The 21,439-nt window shown below is 41.3% G+C and overlaps 1 protein-coding gene across 1 annotated transcript in view; it reads right to left on the reverse strand.

The window, feature by feature from the left end:
• Nucleotides 1-2,045: 2,045 nt before the first annotated feature.
• SLCO4A1 (solute carrier organic anion transporter family member 4A1) overlaps nt 2,046-21,439 on the reverse strand; it is a 54,833-nt gene continuing 35,439 nt past the window's right edge. The window contains exons 5-12 of the mRNA XM_026665077.2: nt 20,249-20,360; nt 14,608-14,762; nt 13,887-14,082; nt 12,340-12,505; nt 11,179-11,351; nt 9,087-9,151; nt 5,636-5,784; nt 2,046-2,900 (exon numbers count right to left, since the gene is read on the reverse strand). Coding sequence (XP_026520862.2) covers nt 2,748-2,900; nt 5,636-5,784; nt 9,087-9,151; nt 11,179-11,351; nt 12,340-12,505; nt 13,887-14,082; nt 14,608-14,762; nt 20,249-20,360 — 1,169 coding nt within the window. The 3' untranslated portion in view covers nt 2,046-2,747. The remainder of the gene's footprint in view (nt 2,901-5,635; nt 5,785-9,086; nt 9,152-11,178; nt 11,352-12,339; nt 12,506-13,886; nt 14,083-14,607; nt 14,763-20,248; nt 20,361-21,439) is intronic.

Below are 21,439 nucleotides of genomic sequence, written 5' to 3' on the forward strand. Positions count from 1 at the left end.
AAAATATTGAATTTGGACTCAGCCAATGAATATATTCTTTTTTTCATATGCAAATAAAAGGCATGGGAGTTTTGTTCCACCTCCAAATGGAAATAAAAGCAAAACCCTTCCCTGCAGATGGAAAAAATTCTCTCACCAAGGGAAAAGGCTGGGTGTATTTTTATTATTAGCACGTTACTTTAAAAAAAAACAACAAGTGATATATTGCCAGCCCTAGAAACCAATGCCTCATTTTCACAATCTCCCCTTTAACAACACAAATGAAAGATAAGTTTCTCACCCTTTTTGCAAAATATGTAGCTTGGGGGAAATTAAGAATTCAATTTAAAAAATACAAATCATTTATCTCCAGCAAAAGGTTGGGAGGAGGAAACGGGCCTGCCCATTTAAGCCACTAAAAATAATTTTTAAAGGGGAAAAAAATACAAGAATTCAAACATTTGCCCTTACGATGCATTTTGAACAAGTGCAAACCAACCATTTAAGAATAAGTTTGCTAAGTTATTTTGTGCATTTGGTAATGTAAGTTTGGCAGGTTCATTTCAGGAGATTTTAGATGTAACCAGTAAGAAATAATTTTTCTCCCTTTCTATTGTCACTGAAATCTCTTCCTACTCCTCCTCTTCCTCCATCTTTGAGTCCAATCCCTGGTTGAGTAGGAGATCCTATACCTGAGATGGCGAACCTATGGCATGCTTGCCGGAAGTGGCACACAGAGCCATCTCTCCAGGCAAGCCAGCTGTCACCCATTGCTCTTCCATGTTGGTTTTCGTGTGCACAGGAGTGCTGGAAACCGGAAGAGCAACTCCCCAGCATGCATGCATGCCAGAAACCAGAAGACCAGGTGGCCGATGCGCATGTTCGCACCAGAAACTGAAAGTTCAGCTTTCTGGTGCGCACATGCATGCTGGGGAGCGGCTCTTCCAGTTTTCGGTGCTCCCCCACGTCCACGCGCACTTCCTTTTCGGCATTCGGTGCTGAAAAGCTTTGCCAACACTGTCCTATACCATTCCAGACAAATGGATGTACAATCTCTTCTTGAAAACCTCCAGTGATGGAGCACCCACAACTTCCGGAGGCTAGTTCTTCCACTGATTTATTATTCTCATTGTCAGGAAATGTCTCCTTAGTTCTAGGTTGGATCTCTCATTGTTGATCTTCCACCCATTATTTCTTGTCCTGCCCTCAGATGCTTTGGAGAATAGGTTGTTTCCACCCTCACCCCCACAATCTTCTCTGTGACTCAAGTACTGGAAGACTGCTATCATATCACCTCTAGTTCCTTCTCTTTCTTAAGACTAGGCCTGTGATGGTGGCACACAGAGCCATTTGTGCTGGCACGTGAGCCGCAGGCAAACTTACCTCACTGTGCATGTGCGTGCCTCACAACTGATTTTCAGCCTGTTTAGGCCTTTTTCGGCCTCCCAGAGGCTTGAGGAAAACCTTTGCAGGCCAAAAAAATAGGCCCGTTTCATCACTTCCTTTATTTCTGGAAATACCGGAAGTGACGAAATGGGCCCATTTTTCGGCCTGCAAAGGCTGCAGAAGTTTTCCTCAAGCCTCTGGGAGGCCGAAAAAGGCCTCAAATGGGCCAAAAATCAGCTGGGAGGCGCAGTGCAGGTAAGGGGATGGTGGCAGGGGGGATTGCATGTGCTTTCACAGAGGGTGTGGGTGGGCGTGCGCATTGCCTTCTGGGTGCTGGCACATGAGCGCGTGTGCACAATTTTTGGCACAGGAACCCAAAAAGGTTATCCACCACTGGACTAAGCATACCTAGTTCCCACAATTGTTTCACTGTACGGATTTTTTGGGAAGTGAATAGACATTTTGGGGATGAATATAGACAAGATTAAACAAAGAAACAGGAAACCAACCATGGCTGGTATGATGACCAGGTCTTCACTGATGGTCACAAAATTAATAACCTGTTCATCCCTCATTGACTTAAGATTGACGGTTTTCAGCATTAATGGAAGTGTTTGAGGTATTGTGTGTGTCATCAAAGCTGTATTAGATATTCCATCTATGACAGCAGATTTCCCCCCCCCCCGTAAGCTACTGCAACATTGCAACCATCAAGCAATAACAGACCCCAAAAAATATTACCTAAGGAAGATTTCACATTTTTAATCAACAAACTATGGGTTGGTTAAGACAATATTTATACCAAAGAAAGTTTTACACCAGCTTAAATAGGCGGTCCAGTGCATGGTTGGCTTCTTTAGTGCTTTGTAAAGGAATGGTATAAGTTATGTTTAGCCCTTCTTTAAATAAATTAATACTGTAAGAGGTGGAGAGAACAGATGGCACAAATCTTGAGGTCAGATTTGGTGTCTAAATACAAGTTCAAAACACTCCATAAAGTGAGGGTGTTTCACTGAGCAAGTAAAAAAGCAAAATTAAACTTCCTGCAAAAGTTGTCACTTTCCATTTTCTTTTTATTATTCCAAGACCATCTCGGAATTGTAGTCTAGATCCAGGAGAAAATGAAACTCATCTCTTCAAGATCCTTAGCTCCCTTCCCTCTTTTCACAGTGGAGAGACGAGGATTCAAGTTTTGCCATGTGCTTTTGCTGCTTGTGAAAAATCGCACACACACAAAAAAACCAATAATAGATCATCATGAAATTGTTTTTCCTGCCAAAGGAGGGGGAAAAAGCCAAATCTGTAGGAAGAAACAAGTAAGACATTCTTTTGCCAGAGTTTCTGGGCAACGATGAGAAAGTTGTTTGTAGGTAGCCCAAAGGCTATACATCGCCGTTGGGTGGCTGATGTGAAAATTGGCTCTCCTGCAGATCACAAGTGCCATTTTCTGAGACCGCCGAGCTGCCCTGGAGAGATCCAGGGGAAGGGGCTTTGTAGAGCATGCAGGCTAGCAGGAAGAAACACGAGCCCATCACCTGTAAGACATCCAAATTTGGGTTTTTTAGTCTTTCAGCAAGAATGTTGTTCCTTCGTGTCCCCAGTTTCTCAGAATACAAAAGAAGAAAGATAATCGGAGCTGGAATTGATTGGCTCCTTGGATGAAGCAAGTGTTCTGACCAAGGCTTCCCGAGACTGTAATTAAGCGCACGCTTAGTTAAAACAACTCTTGTTTTATTTCAACACTGGGAATTATTTTCATTCCCAGCTGGTAATGAGTCCCAAACAGTCCCTCGAGATAAGCACCCACCTTTCTTTCCTTTGAATTGCTGCCAACAACTAAAGTGCCAAATGAACTATTAAAAAACCAACTGAAGTACAAAGTCCACACAGACCTTCAAGGATTAATCAAAACAGAACGAACGGCTTTGCTTCCTACAAAGGTTTCGTCACCTTTGCCTGTCCTGTATACCTTATGGGAGGGGCAATCACCTCCAAGCCTGACTCCCGAGTTGCCCCTTTTGTCTCAGCTGTTCTTGCCTTCTAGCAGCTCTGTGCACATGCACACTGGGAACAGGCTCCCCTTATTCCTCAGCCTTACTACCGCCAGACTCTGGAAGCTCTGGAGTCAGAACCCTACTCCCTGATGGTTCTGGCCCCATCTCTGCATCGGACACAGGACCTTCGTCCAAGTCCTCTCCAGACTCCCTAACTGGTCCCCATTCTTCCCCACTGTCCAATTCTGCTGCCATCTGCATACGACAGCACCAAGTGAGTCTAAAACATTAGCACCATACTTCCCCAGATTTCAAAGTATAGTTTGTTGTTTAGGGTTAGGGTTACATGATAGCAGCATTCCAGTTTTTGAGGGGCTGCCACAAAGAAGTGGGGAGGGAATCAACTTATTTTCCAAAGCACCTTGAGGGCAGGATAAGAAACAATGCATGGAAACTAACCAAGGAGAGAAGCAACTCGGAATTAAGGAGAAACTTCCTAACTGTGAGCACAACCAACCAGTGGAACAGCTTGCCTTAGAAATGGTGGGTGCTCCATCACTGGAGGGTTTTAAGAAGAGACTGGACAGTCACTTGTCTGAAATGGTATGGGGTCTCCTGTTTGAGCAGGAGGCTGGGCTAGAAGACCTCCAAGGTCCCTTCCAGCTCTATTCTGATTGACTGAACTACAGGTAGTCCTTGAGTTGCAACCACAATTGAGCCCAAAGTTTCTGCTGCTAAACAAGATGGTGTTTAAGTGAGTTTTGCCCCCATTGTACAACCTTTCTTGCCACAGTTCTTAAGTGAATCACTCCAGTCACTAAATTAGCAACACGGTTGTTAAATGAATCTGGCTTCCCCATTGACTTTGCTTGTCGGGTTGCAAAAAGTGACATTGGTGTGACACTGCAACTGTCATAAATACATTCCAGCTGCCATGTGTTCGAATCTTGATAATGTGACTGTCCGCTTTGGAAGCCATATTAGCACCAGAAGCTTCCATGCTGCCACATTCCTGAGCCTGAGAAGGTGGGAGGGGGGTATTGCATGGAGCGGATGTAGTAGACATAACAGCATTCTTCTTTAGAGTCAAGGTCATGTTATTCCTGCACCTGGTTGAGGAGGGGTTGAGGGGGATGTCTAAAGTTGGGACGGATGGTGATTGGGGCATGTGATGGGATGATGGGGACAGGGCGTGGATTTGTAATATTTTACTTATTGGAGGGAAACCTGGAACTTTCAGATTCGGGATTTCCCAGATGTGCCAGTATATCTACTCTAATAAAAGGAAACTTTGAGAAATTGCCTGTCTCTGAGTTTTTAATTGGAGTTGGGTTTTTCTGGAACCCTGACAGTGACTTTGGGGGATTCTGCAATGGTCATAAATGAAACATGCTCATAAGCTGCTTTTTTCCCCAGTGCTGTTCTAACTTCAAATGGTCACTAAACAAATGGTTGCAAGTCAAGGACTTACTTGAAGAAGAATTTTGTATTAAGGTCTTCTTAAATCAGCTGCCATATAAGGGATATTTTAATTAAAGGGATATTTTATTTAATGTTAATTAAGCTAAGGAGAGATGAGCAGAATTAGGATCGGAGGCAGTTACAATGCAGTAAGGTGAAGGTAAATGTTCCCCTCGCAAATACATGCTAGTCGTTTCCAGCTCTAGGGGTCAATGCTCATCTCTGTTACAAAGCCGAAGAGCCAGCGCTGTCCGAAGACGTCTCTGTGGTCATGTGGCCGGCATGACTAAACACCAAAGGCGCATGGAACGCTGTTATCTTCCCACCAAAGGGGTCCCTATTTTTCTACTTGCATTTTTACATGTGTTTGAACTACTAAGTTGGCAGAACCTGGGACAAGTAACGGGAGCTCACTCCTTTACGTGGTGCTAGGGATTCGAACTGCTGAACTGCCGACCTTTTTGATTGACAAGCTCAGCATCTTAGCTACTGAGCCTACTGCCAGCAGTTCGATCCTGACTGGCTCAAGGTTGACTCAGCCTTCCATCCTTCTGAGATCTGTAAAATGAGGAGCCAGATTATTGGGGGCAAGAGGCTGACATTGGAAACAGTCCAGCAGGGGTTCCCAACCTTTGGGCTGCAGCCAACTACTGGACTGTGGCTTATTTGCAACTGGGCCACTTGAGTGGAAGACCCCTCTTTTCCCCAGCTGGGCTGCCAAGCCACAAAGGTTAATGACCATTGTTGTAAACACTATGGAGTGACATATAAGTCTATAGAAGTCTACTATTGCTGTTGCTATAATCCGGGATTACCTTGAATATCAGACCAGCGATCAGGGTGTATCGGCTCATGGAGAAGTTCTGATAGACATAACAAGATCCTTGTTCACCACACTGGCTCTGCCACAGAAGACATGACTTGTCAATCATCGACCCAAAAGCAATGGGGCCCGGGATGCTCCCTATATACAAAGACAGAAACGAGAGGTGTGGTATATCTCAAGCATTTCATATCCCACAAATTACTTCTGCAATAAGCTGGAGTGTTTGATTCTGTGAGGTCAGTCATATTTCATCTTGTCTTTCTTGGAATCGGATTTATTTTGAAAGTCTGCACTTGGCCAACTTCACACATGGGAAAAATTACTCAGAAAGAACAGGCGGTAAGACAATATTCACTCCGAATGGTTCACAACCTCTTTAAAAAAAAAAACAGTTCCAAGATCAACCTTATATATATTCCCAGTGTCAGCATAATAGCAAAAGTGTCATCCTTCACAAAAGGAACGTTCCTAGCTCAGTGTCTATACAGGTAGTCCTCAACTTATAACAGATAATTAGAGTTGGAAGGGAACTTGTAGGTGATCTAGTCCAACCGCCTGCACAAGCGGGAGACCCTACACCATTTTTGACAAATGGCAGTCCAACCTCTTCTTGAAAGTCTCAAGTAATGACGCTCCCACAACCTCTGAGGGCAAAGCTGTTCCACTGGTTGATTGTTCTCACTGTCAGAAAGTTTCTCCTTATTTCCAGGTTGAATCTGTCCTTGTTCAGTTTCCATCCATTATTCCTTGTCTGGCCTAGAGGTGCTTTAGAAAATAGCTTGACCCCTTCCTCCTCCCTGTGGCAGCCCCGGAAATATTGGATCACTGCTATCCTGTCCCCCCTGGTCCTTCTCTTCCCTAAACTAGCCATGCCCAGTTCCTGTAACCATTCTTCATATGTTTTAGTCTCCAGTCCCCTAATCATCCCGGTTGCTCTTCTCTGCACTCTTTCTAGAATCTCAACATCTTTTTCATAATGTGGTGACCAAAACTGGATGCAGTGCTCTAGGTGTGGTCTTACTAAGGCTTTATAGAGTGATATTAGTACCTCTCTTGATCTTTATTGAATCCCTCTGTTATGTCCACAACGGAGCCCTCAAATTTCCATTGCTAAGCAAGGCAGTCGTTAAGTGAGTTTTGCCCCATTTTATACCACTTTTGGCCACAGTTCTGAAGTGAATCCCTGCAGGCCTTATGTGAACCTGGTTTTCCCTATTGACTTGGCTTGTCAGAAGCCGGTTGGGAAGGTCACTATAATGGTGATCACGTGATCCCCAGACCGTGGAACCATCATAAATACACACCAGTTGCCAAGCTCTAAATTTTGATCACCTGGCCATCGGGATGCTGCAATGCCCATAAGTATGGAAAATGGTCATAAGTCCCTTTTTTTCAGTGCCGTTGTAACTTTGAATGGTTACTAAATGAACAGTGGTAAGTCAAGGATTACCAATCCCATACTCCAGTATGCCAAAAGTTCAGCAGTTTAGAGCAGGGCTTCCCAATTCCTGGTTCGGGGACCGGTACCGGTCTGAGGCATGCCAGGAACCAGTCCGCAGAAAAACCTTTCTCCATGGAAACGGACCCTGGTGCCCAAAAGTTGGGAGCCACCGGTTTATGCCATCCATCTGGTAAATTCATGAGATTTGTTTTTCTTGTCACATCTGAACTAGATGGTGTTGTTTCTCTGTCATATATATATATATATATGGGTATATGCATAATTTTGTATTTATGTATTTATTTATTCCTGTTTATGTAGTGTATATTGGAGGTGGGGACCCTTTGAGAGCTGTATGCAATGAAATTTCATTTTAATGTATGTCGATTAGTGTACATTCAAAGTGACAGTATTGTTCTGTTCTGTTCTGTTCTGTTCCGTTCCGTTCCGTTTCATTTATTATTATTATTCTATTCCATTCCTATTCTATTCTATTACATTCCATATTATTATTCTATTCTATTCTATTCTATTCTATTCTATTCTATTCTATTCTATTCTATTCTATTCTATTCTGTTCTGTTCTGTTCTGTTCTGTTCTGTTCTGTTCTGTTCTGTTCTATTCTATTCTGTTCTATTTTATTTTATTTGGTTTGTCAATTGCTTACAAGATAATAGGTATAAGTAAAAACATAGTTATGAATACATGGATACATATAAGAAAAATAAAAGAAACAATAGGACAGGGACAGTAGGCACGTTGGTGTGCTCATGCACATCATACTTAGGAAAGGGGTGAGGTCAATAGTAGACAGTCTAAGGTTAAAATTTTTGGGCTTTGGGGAAGAAACCAGAGAGTCAGGTAGAGTATTCCAGACATTGACCACTCTGTTGCTGAAGTCGTATTTCCTGCAATCAAGTTTAGTGCGATTAACCTTGAGTTTGTATCTATTGTTTGCTCTTGTGTTGTTATGGTTGAAGCTGAATTATTCATTGACAGGTAGGACGTTGCAATGTATGATTTTATATACTATATTTAGATCGGACCAAAGGCGGCGTAGTTCTAGGATTTCTACGTCTAGAATTTCGATTCTGGTGACATAAGGTATTCTACAACAAGTAGAGGAGTGGAGAACTCTTCTTGTGAAATATTTCTGGACTTTCTCAACTGTGTTAATATCAGATATGTAATGTGGGTTCCAGACTGATGAGCTGTATTCGAGTATTGGTCTAGCAAATGTTTTGTATGCTCTAGTTGTTAGTGTAATATTTCCAGAGAAAAAGCTACGTAAGATTAGGTTAACAACTCTTAACACCTTTTTGGCTATGTAGTTACAGTGGGCTCTAGCACTTAGATCATTAGAAATAAGTATTCCAAGGTCCCTTGACAGAGTTTGGATCGTCAACAAGGTCTTGACTATTCAGCCTGTATTTTATTTTCTGATTTTTTTTTTGCCAATATGTAAGACAGAGCATTTATCTATTCTATTCTATTCTATTCTATTCTATTCTATTCTATTCTATTCTATTCTATTCTATTCTATTCTATTCCATTCCATTCCATTCCATTCCATTCCATTCCATTCCATATTATTATTCTATTCTATTCCTATTCTATTCCATATTACTATTGCTATGCTATGCTATGCTATGCTATGTTATGCTATGCTATGCTATGCTATGCTATTCCATATTATTTTTCTATTCTATTCCTATTCTATTCCATTCCATATTACTATTGCTATGCTATGCTATGCTATGCTATTCCATATTATTTTTCTATTCTATTCCTATTCTATTCGATTACATTTCATATTATTGTTCTGTTCTGTTCTGTTCTATTCTGTGTTATTCTGTTCTATTCCATCCCATCCCATCCCATATTCTATTCCATATTCTATATTCCATTCCATTCCATATTTCTTATTCCTATTGTATTCTACTATCCTAATTAAGACAAAACATGGAGAAGGCTACAGATTTTGTCTGGATACTATACCTAGTGTTCTCACAACAATCCATTGGATTCCTAGTGCAAACGATCGCTGTCTGTCGGAAACACACCTAGGGTACATAAAACAAACATTTAAAAATGAAGGCAAGCAGGATCAGCTACAGAGTGATTCAAACACAACCATTCTGTATCCCCCCCCCACACACACATTAAGTGCGAGAATGAATTAACCATACAAGGATGAGTAAAACGGGCTGCACAAAAGGCCAGGCGTCTCTTGGAGAGGGACAAGCAGGAATGACAAATATATATGTTGTAACACAAATGCCATCTCTTATGTACAGGTAGTCCTTGACTTAAAGCAGTTTATTTAGTGACCGTTTGAAGTTATAGCAGCATGGGAAAAAAACCTATTTTTCAGACTTATGACAATTGCAGCATTCCCATGGTCATCCAATTTACATTCAGATGCTTGAAAATGGGTTCGTATTTACGACGGTTGCAGTGTCTCAGGGTCGTGTGATTCCCCTTTGGTGACCTTCTGCCCAGGAAAGTCAATGAGGGGAAGCCAGATTCACTTAACAACTGTGTTACTGTGGCAAGAAAGGTTGTACAATGGGGCCAAACTCACTTAACAGCTGTCTCACTTAGCAATGGACATTTTGGACTCAATTATGGTTATAAGCCAAGGAATACTTGTAGTTTATTACAGTGTAACCTGTTATGGAACACATTCTAAGCCAAATTATAGGTTAAATATATCCTTAAACACAATGGTGTATCCGCAGGCATGGGGTGGCTTCACACTGTATGATTCATTAGAATAAATAAGGTTAGTTGGTTAGTTTGACTGATTCATTTGTGACTTGGGATGTTGTAGGAACTTAGGCAATCTGTCATGCCCCTGTTGGAGACTGATTCCGAGGGAGAGGAGGAACAGCCGACAGGGAGTGGAAGTGTGGCTCCAGAGGTTGTGGAGGAGGCTGGGGAAGGGCTGGGCAGTCAGAGGAAAACCCAGGCCCATCCCCTCTCCATCCTAGGGCACACAGAGAGGAGAGGATAAGGGAGGGACATGAATGGCATGGTCTACGGGGGAGGAAAGTGCCTTGATCCTCTTCATGGGCTGCAGCTGTGAGAACTGGTTAAAAGGGCGGACATGCGTATGGGCCAGTGCTGGAAACAAAGCATGGAAATATCTCTAGTCTGTTCTTCTCTGAGTTTGCCGTCCTTCCCAGTGTGTGTTCTGATATCTGTGGATGTCTTCAAGCCCTTATCTTGCCTGGTTCTCTTAATTGCTTCAATGTAGTTTGTGTTGTTTTTACTCTTTATAATTTATAGGCATTTTTAATTTAACTGGCATTTCCTCCTTTTCGTAACTGCTTGTGGGGGAGTTTTTTTTTGTCTCCGGTCAAGGATATTTGAAGCTTTGAAGCAAAGTGAAGGAGTAAAAAGGGCTCCACCTGTTTTTGTGACTGTGTTTATTTTGTATCCCACCCTGGGTCATCACACAATCATTTTAAGCAGGCTGTGTGAACAACCGGACTATCCCACTAACTATATCTGTGGTTACCACATATAACTATAGCCATTTCTGGTTTGCTCACATCAAGTTAGGATTTAAAGCAAGGGCCTTCAAATTTGGCAAGTTTAAAACTTGTGGGCTTCAACTCCCAGAATTCCTGAGCTAACATGACTGGGGGGGGGGGAATTCTGGGAGTTGAAGTCCACAAGTCTTAAAGCTGTCAAGTTTGAAGACCCCTGATTTAAAGTGTAGTGTGAACCCAGTTTTGTTCCTATAGCCAATGTTGATCTGGAGTAATAACTAATTTGCCTGCAGACTTAATTTAAAAAAAGAAAGAAAGGGGTGCTGGAGTTTACTGGGTGACTCCAAACTTGGCCACTTTAAGACTTGAGGACTTCAACTCCCAGAATGCCTCACCGAGCCATGCAGGCTGGGGAACTCTGGAAGTTGAAGTCTACAAGTCTTAAAGTGGCCAAGTTTGCTGAGTGAGGAATTCTGGGAATTGAAATCCCCAGGTTTTATGGCCAAGTTTGGAGACCCCAGATTTAGATGGCTTAAAAAACATTCTTTCTGGCTGAGCTTTGAGAAAATAAGTCTTATTTCCTTGTAGCTTACCGCAGTGTAGCTGTCAACGCAGGAATGCTACTTAGGAATGTGAAGAGAATGATAACAAACATGAAAATCAAAAGGAGAGTCCTTTTTTCACATGAAGATGTGCACTTCCCTGCTGTAGCCAAGCCGGAGACCGGAGTGTTGGGTCCAATAATGCAGCTGCATTCATGATAAACCTTGGGAAGCAAGGATAGTACTTTAGAACAGCCACTTCACACTGTAACACAGTGGGGTCTATTTCTTTTCTCTGGCTAGTGCTGTTCAGGGGAAACAAACTACAACTGAGTGGTACAGCTCATAATTTGCATGCAAACATTCCTAAATTCAGCCCACAGTATCTGGTTATGCATGTACGGCATCTGGTCTGTACATGTACATGACTAAGGGAACTGTTATGTCTTAGTCTAACGAAGAGAAAGACTAGAGATGATAGATCAATCAATCAGAATAGAGTTGGAAGGGACCATGGAGGTCTTCTAGTCCAACCCCCTGCTCAAGCAGGAGATCCTATACCATTTCAGGCAAGTGGCTGCCCCAGTCTCTTCTTGAAAACCTCCAGTGATGAAGCACCCACAACTTCTGAAAGCAAGCTCTTCCACTAGTTAATTCTCCTCACTGTTAGGAAGTTTTTTTCCCTTAATTCCAGGTTACTTATGACATGACAGCAATGTTCCAGTACTCAAGGGGCTGCCCCAAAGAAGAGGGAGTCAAGCTATTCTCCAAAGCACCTGAGGGTAGGACAAGAAGCAACAGATGGAAACTAATCAAGGAGACAAGCAACCTAGAAATAAGGAGAAATTTCCTGACAGTGAGAACAATTAATCAGTGGAACAATTTCTTGCCTCCAGAAGTTATAAATTCTCTAACACTGGAAGTTTTTAAGAAGATGTTGGTTAACCATTTGTCTGAAGTGGCCTAAGCAGGAGATTGGACTAGAAGACCTCCAAGGTCCTCTTGCAACTTCTATTCTAATTCTAATTAATGCTTATTTCAATTCCAATTCCAATTCCAATTCCAATTTCCATTCCACTCCACTCCACTCCACTCCACTCTACTCTCTCCATAGACACACAGAGTCAACCTCAATCCTTTGGTTACACATCAACAGGGTTTGGACATGAGAAGGACTTGGAGAACAAGTGAAGACTGGCATCCCCCACACACCTTTTCCCCACTTTCGTGGTTTATTGATGCTTTCCTGCAACCAGCATGGCAGGGCGAGTAATAGGTGATGCCATCGTTCCCACACACGGGATTGTAGGTCTCACGCAGGCAATGGCACTCCATGTTGCAGGGGTCAGACAGGTTGAGGTGACCTTGCAGTAAGATGCTAAACAAAACATATCATCGATCAATATATTTTCTTCCTAGCATTATCAGTTGGGGCAATTGAAAACAACATGCAAGGCAAGAAGGAGATTTACCCAGCTAAGGGTTACTGATATATCTCAATAGTCGTTAGATGCTAATTTGGTGGCCATGATGACGCATTGGTTAGAAGGCGGAATTGCAGACTAACTCTGCCCACTGCCAGCAGTTTGATCCTGACCAGCTCACGGTTGACTTGGCCTTCCATCCTTCCAAAGTCAGTAAAATGAGGACCCAGATTGTTGGGGGTAATAGGATGACTCTGTAAACTGCTTAGAGAGGGCTGTAAAGCGCTGTGAAGCGGTATAAAAGTCTAAGTGGTCTTGCTATTCATCTCAGCCATGAGTGTACAGCATCCTTGGGCATCTACTGTATCAATGCCTCATACCTCAACTTTAATATCTGCCATGCCCCTCCCCCCCAAAATGGTCAGAACTGAGTATAAGGCAGTGTCTGTATACTTCCAACAGTGGTTCAGGGGTAGCAACCTCTCTGGAAGACTGGAAAGAAAATCCAAACACTGTAGTATTTCTGGATTATTTATTAAAAATCCAATGTCTGCTAGTTGGTTGATCTTCTCTGTCTACCACTCTTCCATAGAACAGAAGATGGATGGATAAATGGAAAGGTAGATAAAGTGGATGATAGGGATTAGCTGATGGATTGATATACTGTATTCAGTAGATGATAAAAGATAGATAGCTAGATAGCTAGATAGCTAGATAGCTAGATAGCTAGATAGCTAGCTAGCTAGCTAGCTAGATAGATAGATAGATAGATGATAGATAGATAGATAGATAGATAGACAGGCAGGCAGGCAGGCAGGCAGGCAGGCAGGCAGGCAGGCAGGCAGGCAGGCAGGCAGGCAGGCAGGCAGCATAGATACATGGACATAGATATTGTGAATAGAATGGATGGATGGATGGATGGATCAAGAGAAACAGATGGATCGACAGATAGGTAATATTTATATCCAACACAGCTAGCTGGATATAGTTACAGCAGATAAGACAGATGATAGAAAAATAGATAGATGAATAATAGACAGACACAGACAACATAGATAGATTGACATATAGATAGGGCAAAAATAGATGGATAGTTGGATACTATGAATGAATGGCTAGCTGGATAGATACTGTGGATGGATGGATGGACAGATGGATACAGGTAACACAGCTAGATATATATAATTATAGTAGATAGGGCAGGTGACATAGATAGATAGATAGATAGATAGATAGATAGATAGATAGATAGATAGATAGATAGATGTGATATACTTTTGCAGCTTTCTTTTGGAGTAGCTTCCTTTGCAAAGAGATTGTTTTTCCCCTGCTTACCTTCCGTCCTGCATCTGGGTCACTCCAGCCATAGGCATATTGGGACAATCAATAAAAAATATGAAAATTGCCAGCAGACTCGACATGGTGCACATGAAACAAAACTTGATGATCCCTGAGCAGCGCAGCTTAAACTTGTTCACGATGAACCCTCCGAGGAAAGTGCCCCCTCCTCCTGCCGGAACCACAAGGTAGCCTTCCAAAAGAGAGGAAACAAGGCCTGTCATGTTCAAATCTAATTCTTTGTTATTTAAAGCATATTCAATTTCATTTACAAGCTTATTATTAAATTAGCTGGATACTCATGCTTTGCTACAAAACTATGTGGTCGGGCTTAGTGCTTGGGGAGGTTTCTTCCCCAAACCCCAAAAACTTTAACCTTAGACTGTCTACTATTGACCTCACCCCTTTCCTAAGAGGTCTTGTAAGGGGCATGCATAAGCGCACCAACGTGCCTACCGTCCCTGTCCTGTTGTTTCTTTTTATTCTTCTTTTATTTTTCTTATATGTACCCATTTCATGTATTCACAACTATATATACACTTATACTTATTATCTTGTAAACAATTGGCAAATAAATAAATAAATAAATAAATAAATAAATAAATAAATAAATAAAATAAAGGGAAAAAATTCTGCCTCTGTCTACCGGCATCCATCGGTATTCATCCGCTTCCATTCAATGCTTCATAAAGTTTCATTCAATGACTTCTATTCTTACCAAACAAAGTTGCTGCTTCAGAGGCACTTAAGCTGAATTGGGATTCAAGGAATTTGGGGCCAAAAGTTGACATCCCAGCAATCAAGGTAGCTTCTGTAGCTCCAGCTAAGCAAAGGAAGATGAAAGTTGGGTTCTTCAGTAGCAGCCAAAGTGACCTTTAGGATCCAAAAAACCCAAAAAGAAACACATTATTTAGTGTGTAGATCCTACATTCCAACCCAAGTGCACAAGCATTATAAGATGATTGCCATTTATTTTAGTTGATTCTTTTTTTTTTTTAGCAAGGCTTTCCTTAGGATTATAATCCTATATCCCTCATGGCATGTTCTCCCAATTTCTTATAATTAAAGAAAAATGATGGTTATCTTTCAAAAGACTGTTATTTCTCCATTGTGATTAGTTTTTATCTTTATTTATTTATTCTGTTATGTTATGTAGTGTATATTGGAGGTGGTGACCCTTTGAGAGCTGTAAGCAATGAAATTTCACTTTAATATATGCAGATTAGTGTACATTCAAAGTGACAATAAAGTTATTATTCTGTTATTCTATTCTAGTTGGACATCAATAGCTACAGCAGGGCTCTCCAACCTTGGCCACTTGATAACCTGCGGACTTCAACTCTCAGAATTCCCCAGCCAGCATGGGAATCCTGGGAGTTGAAGTCCACAAATCTTAAAGTGGCCAAGAGTGGACAGCCCTGTTCTAGAAGAATATTAGGACAAAGAATGAAACAGAATCCAGGCAACAAAGGACAGACTTTCACGACTTTCTAAAGAAAGTCAGAATTACAAAACTAGATTATCAAACATTCACTGAGAATATCCTTACACTTGCAGTCCCAAAATATTTATGATTGCCAGATGGGAAAGCACTGGTCGGAGGCAAGAAGGAATTCTGAAAGAAATGCGGGGAGAGGGGGATGACAAATTCCAGCAGATAGCACATCTAGGAATTATTTGCACATCTTCTAGAAAATGGTTCCAGTTGCAATGCTTACTCCTAACTACAGAAAAGTCCCAGGGAGCTGCAAACATCCAGCCTAATAATGTGTGTATTTACTTGTCTAGTCCTCCTCCTCCTCCTCCTCCTCCTCCTCCTCCTCCTCCTCCTCCTCCTCCTCCTCCTCCATCAAAAAACCATCAGCACTAAGAAAAATCCCTAAATCCAAAAAAAAAAGTCATCTCTGGATGAGGTGGGCTGTATATAAATTAAATAAAAAATAAACAGTCTTTATTATTGAAGTGTTCAGGGGAAAAACACAGTCCTGGGAACAGACAAATATCTCTTACAGAAAATTTGCTTCCTAAAAAAAATCTAATAGAGAACAATAATTTGTGCGCCAACTCCCTTGTGATATGTTGTAGCAGCTGCTCATCAATGTTTTCTCACACAAGCGCTTTCTCAGAAGTGAGAATGACCTAGGAACACACCAGTTGGTCAAATGTTTATATTTCTAGACAGTTAAATCTGGTGATGAAGAAAATGAAACTAATCTAAAATGCAATTTGTGGTAATTTCTTCTGCTTTACTTAAGGGTTTTTTTTTTTTTCCTGTTCACTACCAGGAAATTAGAAAGAGAATAAAATTAACCAGACAATTCTGTATGTCACACAATAGCTCTTTCTGTTTGAACAGTCAAGGGTATCAGGAAAAGGAGAATTTTAACTGAATGGTTTTTTGGTGTTCTCTGAGCTTGTTTTTTTTTTCTTCTTTCTTTCTTGCAAACATTTTATTATTCAAACTAACATTTTCAGTGCTAGAATGTGAACCATTAGTAGGAAATGTGGTTGAATTCATGTCAGCTAAACCTATTTTGTGACTTCTCTATATTGTGGTGTTGGAAGAATTATCCTTCTGGGTTCAGTTCCAAGTGGGGAAAAAGACACTGGAAACATGGAGGCTGTTTGGAAGGTTTAATGGTGGACAGGACCACGTGGCCTGGAGCCCCAGAGTGAAAGGGAAGGATGATCACATGCTTCAAGGCGAAGGAAGAGATCAAGAAAGGGCCGAGGTGCTGAGAGTGCCTGGGTTTTATAACCTTTGTTGGGATTTGAATTGGAGCTTGTATTCTGATTGGTTGTCAGACTCCCATGGGGCCATGCAGGGGCAACTCTGTAGGCTGTCCTGAGTTCCAGGCTTGGTTGAGCCTTGCTGGATGATGATACACTGAAAGGGCTTTTGAGCAATTGCTATAGTTTTACCTGGAGATCTTTGTTATGTAAAGTATTCTGGCCCAGGCCTTAATGGCCCACCCATTAACAAAGGTGGGGGTGAGCTTCTACTTCTGAGGTGAGTCTCTGCTTCTGAGTTTCTACTCTTTTTTTTAGGGGAACTATTCTGCCTTTTTAATATTTCCCAGGATATTTCATTTTTCTAGGAGAGGAGTGGATGCTAACTTCCTACAATGGGAAACAAGCCACTATCTTAGCATCTTGTGTGGACCAGGCTATATTTACCACATTGAGGTATATTTGTTTATGGACATCATGTGAAAGGAATAAAACTGTATGTAGTTAAGTTTAAAATTAAACATGATGTATAAACCCAGCTGCATAGTTAGTATTGTAAAAGGGAAATAATAATTAGACTGGTTTTGCAGATGGTTTCTTAACGCAAAGATTTCAGTTTCATCCTTTCATTCAATAAAAGTTGGATTTAATATTTGGAGGGAAAAGAGGTTAAAGTCACAACATAGTTTAAACTGCTTTTCTTTCATTTTTGTTTGCTGAGTTGGTCGTACTCTGCTGGCTTTTCAATGTTATTTTTTAATTTAATTGTCTTATGCAGAATAACGGTGTCATGGTCTTGAAAAGTGGCAAATGGTCAAAATTTGTACTTTCCATATATTACTCTTAATAGTTTTTAGATTAAGGGTGGCTGCTGAATACTTGTTTTTAATCAAGAGACCTCACAGCAAATGCAATTTTTTTTTTTTTGCAAAGATGGGTTTGCAATAGAGTCAACTTCACGATTCCCAACAGGTTAACTCTAGCATTAACCAAATTATTGCTCCTCCTCTAAAGTCTATCCTTCTGAGTTTAGCTCAGTTCAGATTTCCGGGGTGTCCTATTTTGCCCCAAAATACTGTTGATTCTCTGCCTTTGGGAGCAGCAGCTAACAAGATGTGTACGATGAAGATACAGCACTAAATTATTTCAGTCTATTTTGAAGGCAGCATAAGAACCTCCGAAATAAAGGATGCATTTGTTTGGATCCTCTTTAAAAGACAATTCTATGCTGTCTTTGGTTTGGTAGCAGACTCATCAAAGGAATAAAACAACAAATTAGACTAGACTAAAGGGACGTCATGACTGAGCATGTTGAAGGAACCCAACCAGGGGTGGGATTCTACCAGTTCGCACCTATTCGCTAGAACCGGTTGTTAACATTCTAAGCAGTTTGGAGAACCGGTTGTTAGAAGAAATTACTGGCCTAATCCTGTAAGGAAGGCAGGAAGGAAACATTCTGGTGTTGCTTACAGAAACTGCCTCTCCGTTAACCCTTATTACATTCTTGGCAGGACTAGACTTCCTGTCTTTGGAACCTCTCTGGAGCTTTTTCTCCCTCCTTTGCTGGTTCTTTGCTTGTGTGGAGTGACCATTCAAAGTTACAATGGCACTGAAAAAGGTGACTTATGACCATTTTTCACACTTATACCTGTTGCAGCATCCCCATAGTCATGAGAGGCCAGGCGAGGAGATACATGCCTCGATGTGAGTGATATTGAGTTGGCCACGCCCAGCCAATAACATGACCACCAAGCCATGTCCACCACCTAAGCCATGCCCACAGAACTGGTTGTTTAAAAATTTGAATCCTACTCCTGAACCCAACCACTGGCTATGCTTATACAACTGCAGAGTTCAATAAATGAATAAATACATAAATAAATAAACTTGTCACCTTACCCATTTTGGGGTTTTTTAAGGAGGGATTGAATCATATCAAATCAGTTCAGTTTACTTACCAATAAGCTACTGAAGTTCATGATTTAAACTAAACGATGTCAGTATAGCAATAGCAATAGCACTTAGACTTATATATAGCTTCACAGTGCTTTACTGCCCTCTCAAAGTGGTTTACAGAGTCAGCCTATTGCCCCCAACAATCTGGGTCCTCATTTTACTGACCTCAGAAGGATGGAAGGCTGAGTCAACCTTGAGCCTATCAGGATCAAACTGCTGGCAGTTGGCAGATTTAGACTGCAATACTGCATTCTAACCACTGCGCCACCACAGCTCTTGGTTGCACAGCATGTTGTATTCCAGCCACCCCAGTTTTTTAAGTGATCTGGCTAAGCATTTTAGAATCCAGCAAGAGTCATAACACCTATAAATCAAGTTATTAACATAAACCCTGTGATTTATTCTGGGGGCATGTTAAATAACATACTGTACTAGTTGTATTTTGTAGGCTTGGATTTCCTGTATTTATTTATTCATTAGATTTTTATCCTGCCTTTATTACCTTTATAAATAACTCATGGTTAATATACACAATATTCTTTCCCCCTCTTATTTTCCTCACAAGAGCATTTTGAGGTGCATTGGACTGAGAGAGAGAGTGACTGACCCAGTGTCATGCAGCCAACTTTCCTACTTAACTGAATGGTCCAAAGTCACCCAACTGGCTTGAATGCCTAAGAATATAATAGAATAGGAATAGGAATAGAATGGAATAGAATAGAGCTGGAAGGGACCTTGGAGGTCTTCTAGTCCAGCCCCCTGCTCAAGCAGGAGACCCTATACCAGTTTCAGACAAGTGACTGTCCAGTCTCTTCTTAAAAACCTCCAGTGATGAAGCACCCACAACCTCCAAAGTCAAGCTAGTCTACTGGTTAATTGTCCTCACCATTAGGAAGTTTCTCCTCAATTCCAGGTTGCTTCTCTCCTTGATTAGTTTCCATCCTTCATTTCTTGTCCTGCTTTCTGGTGCTTTGGAGAATAAGTTGACCTCTCTCTTCTTTGGGGCAGCCCCTCAAATATTGGAGTATTGCTATCATGTCACCCTCAATTCTTCTTTTCTGTAGACCAGCCAAACCCAATACCTGCAGCTGTTCTTCATACGTTTTAGTCTCTAGGCCTTTGATCATCTTAGTTGCTCTCCTTTAAACTTTTCTCCAAAGTCTCAACATCTCTTTTATAGTAGGGTGACCAAAATTGGTTGCAGTATTCCAGGTGTGATCTTACTAGGGTTTTATCAAGCAGCACTAATATTTCACATGATCTAAGGCGAAACTAGAAGTCACAAGTTTCCTGGTGACTGACCCAAAGTCACCCAGGTGGCTTTCATACCTAAGGCAGAGCTAGAACTCACAGTCTCCAGGTGACTGACCCAAATCACCCAGCCAGCTTTCATGCTTAAGGTGGAACTAGAACTCACAGTCTCCAGGTGATTGGCTGAAGTTACCCAGCCAGCTTTTGTGCCTAAAGCAGGACTAGAACTCACAGGCTCCTAGTTTCTAGGCCAAAACCTTAATACCATACCCAACTGGCTCTATGTATTGTCTGAATATCATATCTGCTTTAGGAATATATTTGCTTAAAGGAACAAAGACCGCATTGGAGTAATTTTCCCCATACCCCAAAGTCATATTCAATACAAATGTTTATGCATTATTAAAAAGGGAAATTCTTACTGTGGCAGATCTTTCACCGTCTTTCCGAAATCAGGATCCGAGGCTGTTTTATGGCTGCCATCTTTTGATTGATGGGTTTCCGAAACTCGCATGACTATGTAACGCTGTGATCCTAGGACAACAAATGTTTCAATAAGATCATTGATTTGTGACTTATCATCTGGATCATGTGAACATACGAATGTTCCCATCAACAACCAACATCCTGAGGTTCCTGCCATGCCTAAGGTTGTCAATTCTTAACAATGATTGTTTATTTCTACTGTTTGGATTTCTTAGCTAAACTTCAACTTTAACCACTTAAAGGTAATCTCTTTGAAAGAGCTAGATGGGTAATTTGGACTTTAGCCAGGCACGATTTACCAACAGCCAAACACCCCAAGAATTTTGTGTAGTTTGTCTTAGCAGGTTATGAGTTAAGCTATTATGCTTTGCAAAATTTGATTGATAGCTTTGTATGCTCAGTAAATAAAATTTACCACTGGTGATTTTTCAGCAAATCGTGCTTATAATTAGAACTATTTCTTGCAACCTGTATACTCCGTCATGGTCTATGTTGCATTTTCATGCACAAAGGACTTAGCAAAGTGGGCTATAGACCATCTGTTTCTACTCAGGGTACTATTTGGTGGGCTGATCATTTGTAAGTGTACTATACTCCTGCAAGCACAAGCTATCTTATGCCAACGTTGTCCCTCTATAGTAGTTACACCTTTTCCAATCTTATCCTCTTGAGAACTTTTAACTGAAGATCTCAGGAAGAGCTCTTCTCCTTCTCCTTCTCCTTCTTCCTCTTCTTTTTCCTCCTCTTCCTCTTCTTCCTCCTCCTCCTTCTTCTTCCTCTCTTCCTTCTTTCTCCCCTCCTTTTTCCTCCTCCTTCTTCTTCTTTCCTCCTCCTCCTTCCTCCTCCTCCTCCTCCTCCTCCTTTTCCTCCTCCTTTTCTCCTTCTTCTCCTTCTTCTCTTCCTCTTCCTCCCCTTCCTCCTCTTCCTCCTCTCTTCCTCCTCCTCTTCTCAACACTTTAACCTTTCTAAATAATAGAATGTCCATAAGGTTTAACTCAATTACGTAAATAGTATTGCATTAAAAACTGCATTGAATACTACAATGCATCAAGATTCAAAACACTACAATTTAAAAGAAAGAAAGAAAAACTATTACAGCACCTTGTACTCTTGATGGGAAGTCAATG

The sequence above is a fragment of the Notechis scutatus genome, chromosome 3 (assembly GCF_049901735.1).
Source record: "Notechis scutatus isolate UNSWTSFEM ecotype Mainland chromosome 3, rNotScu1.2, whole genome shotgun sequence".
NCBI lineage: Eukaryota > Metazoa > Chordata > Lepidosauria > Squamata > Elapidae > Notechis > Notechis scutatus.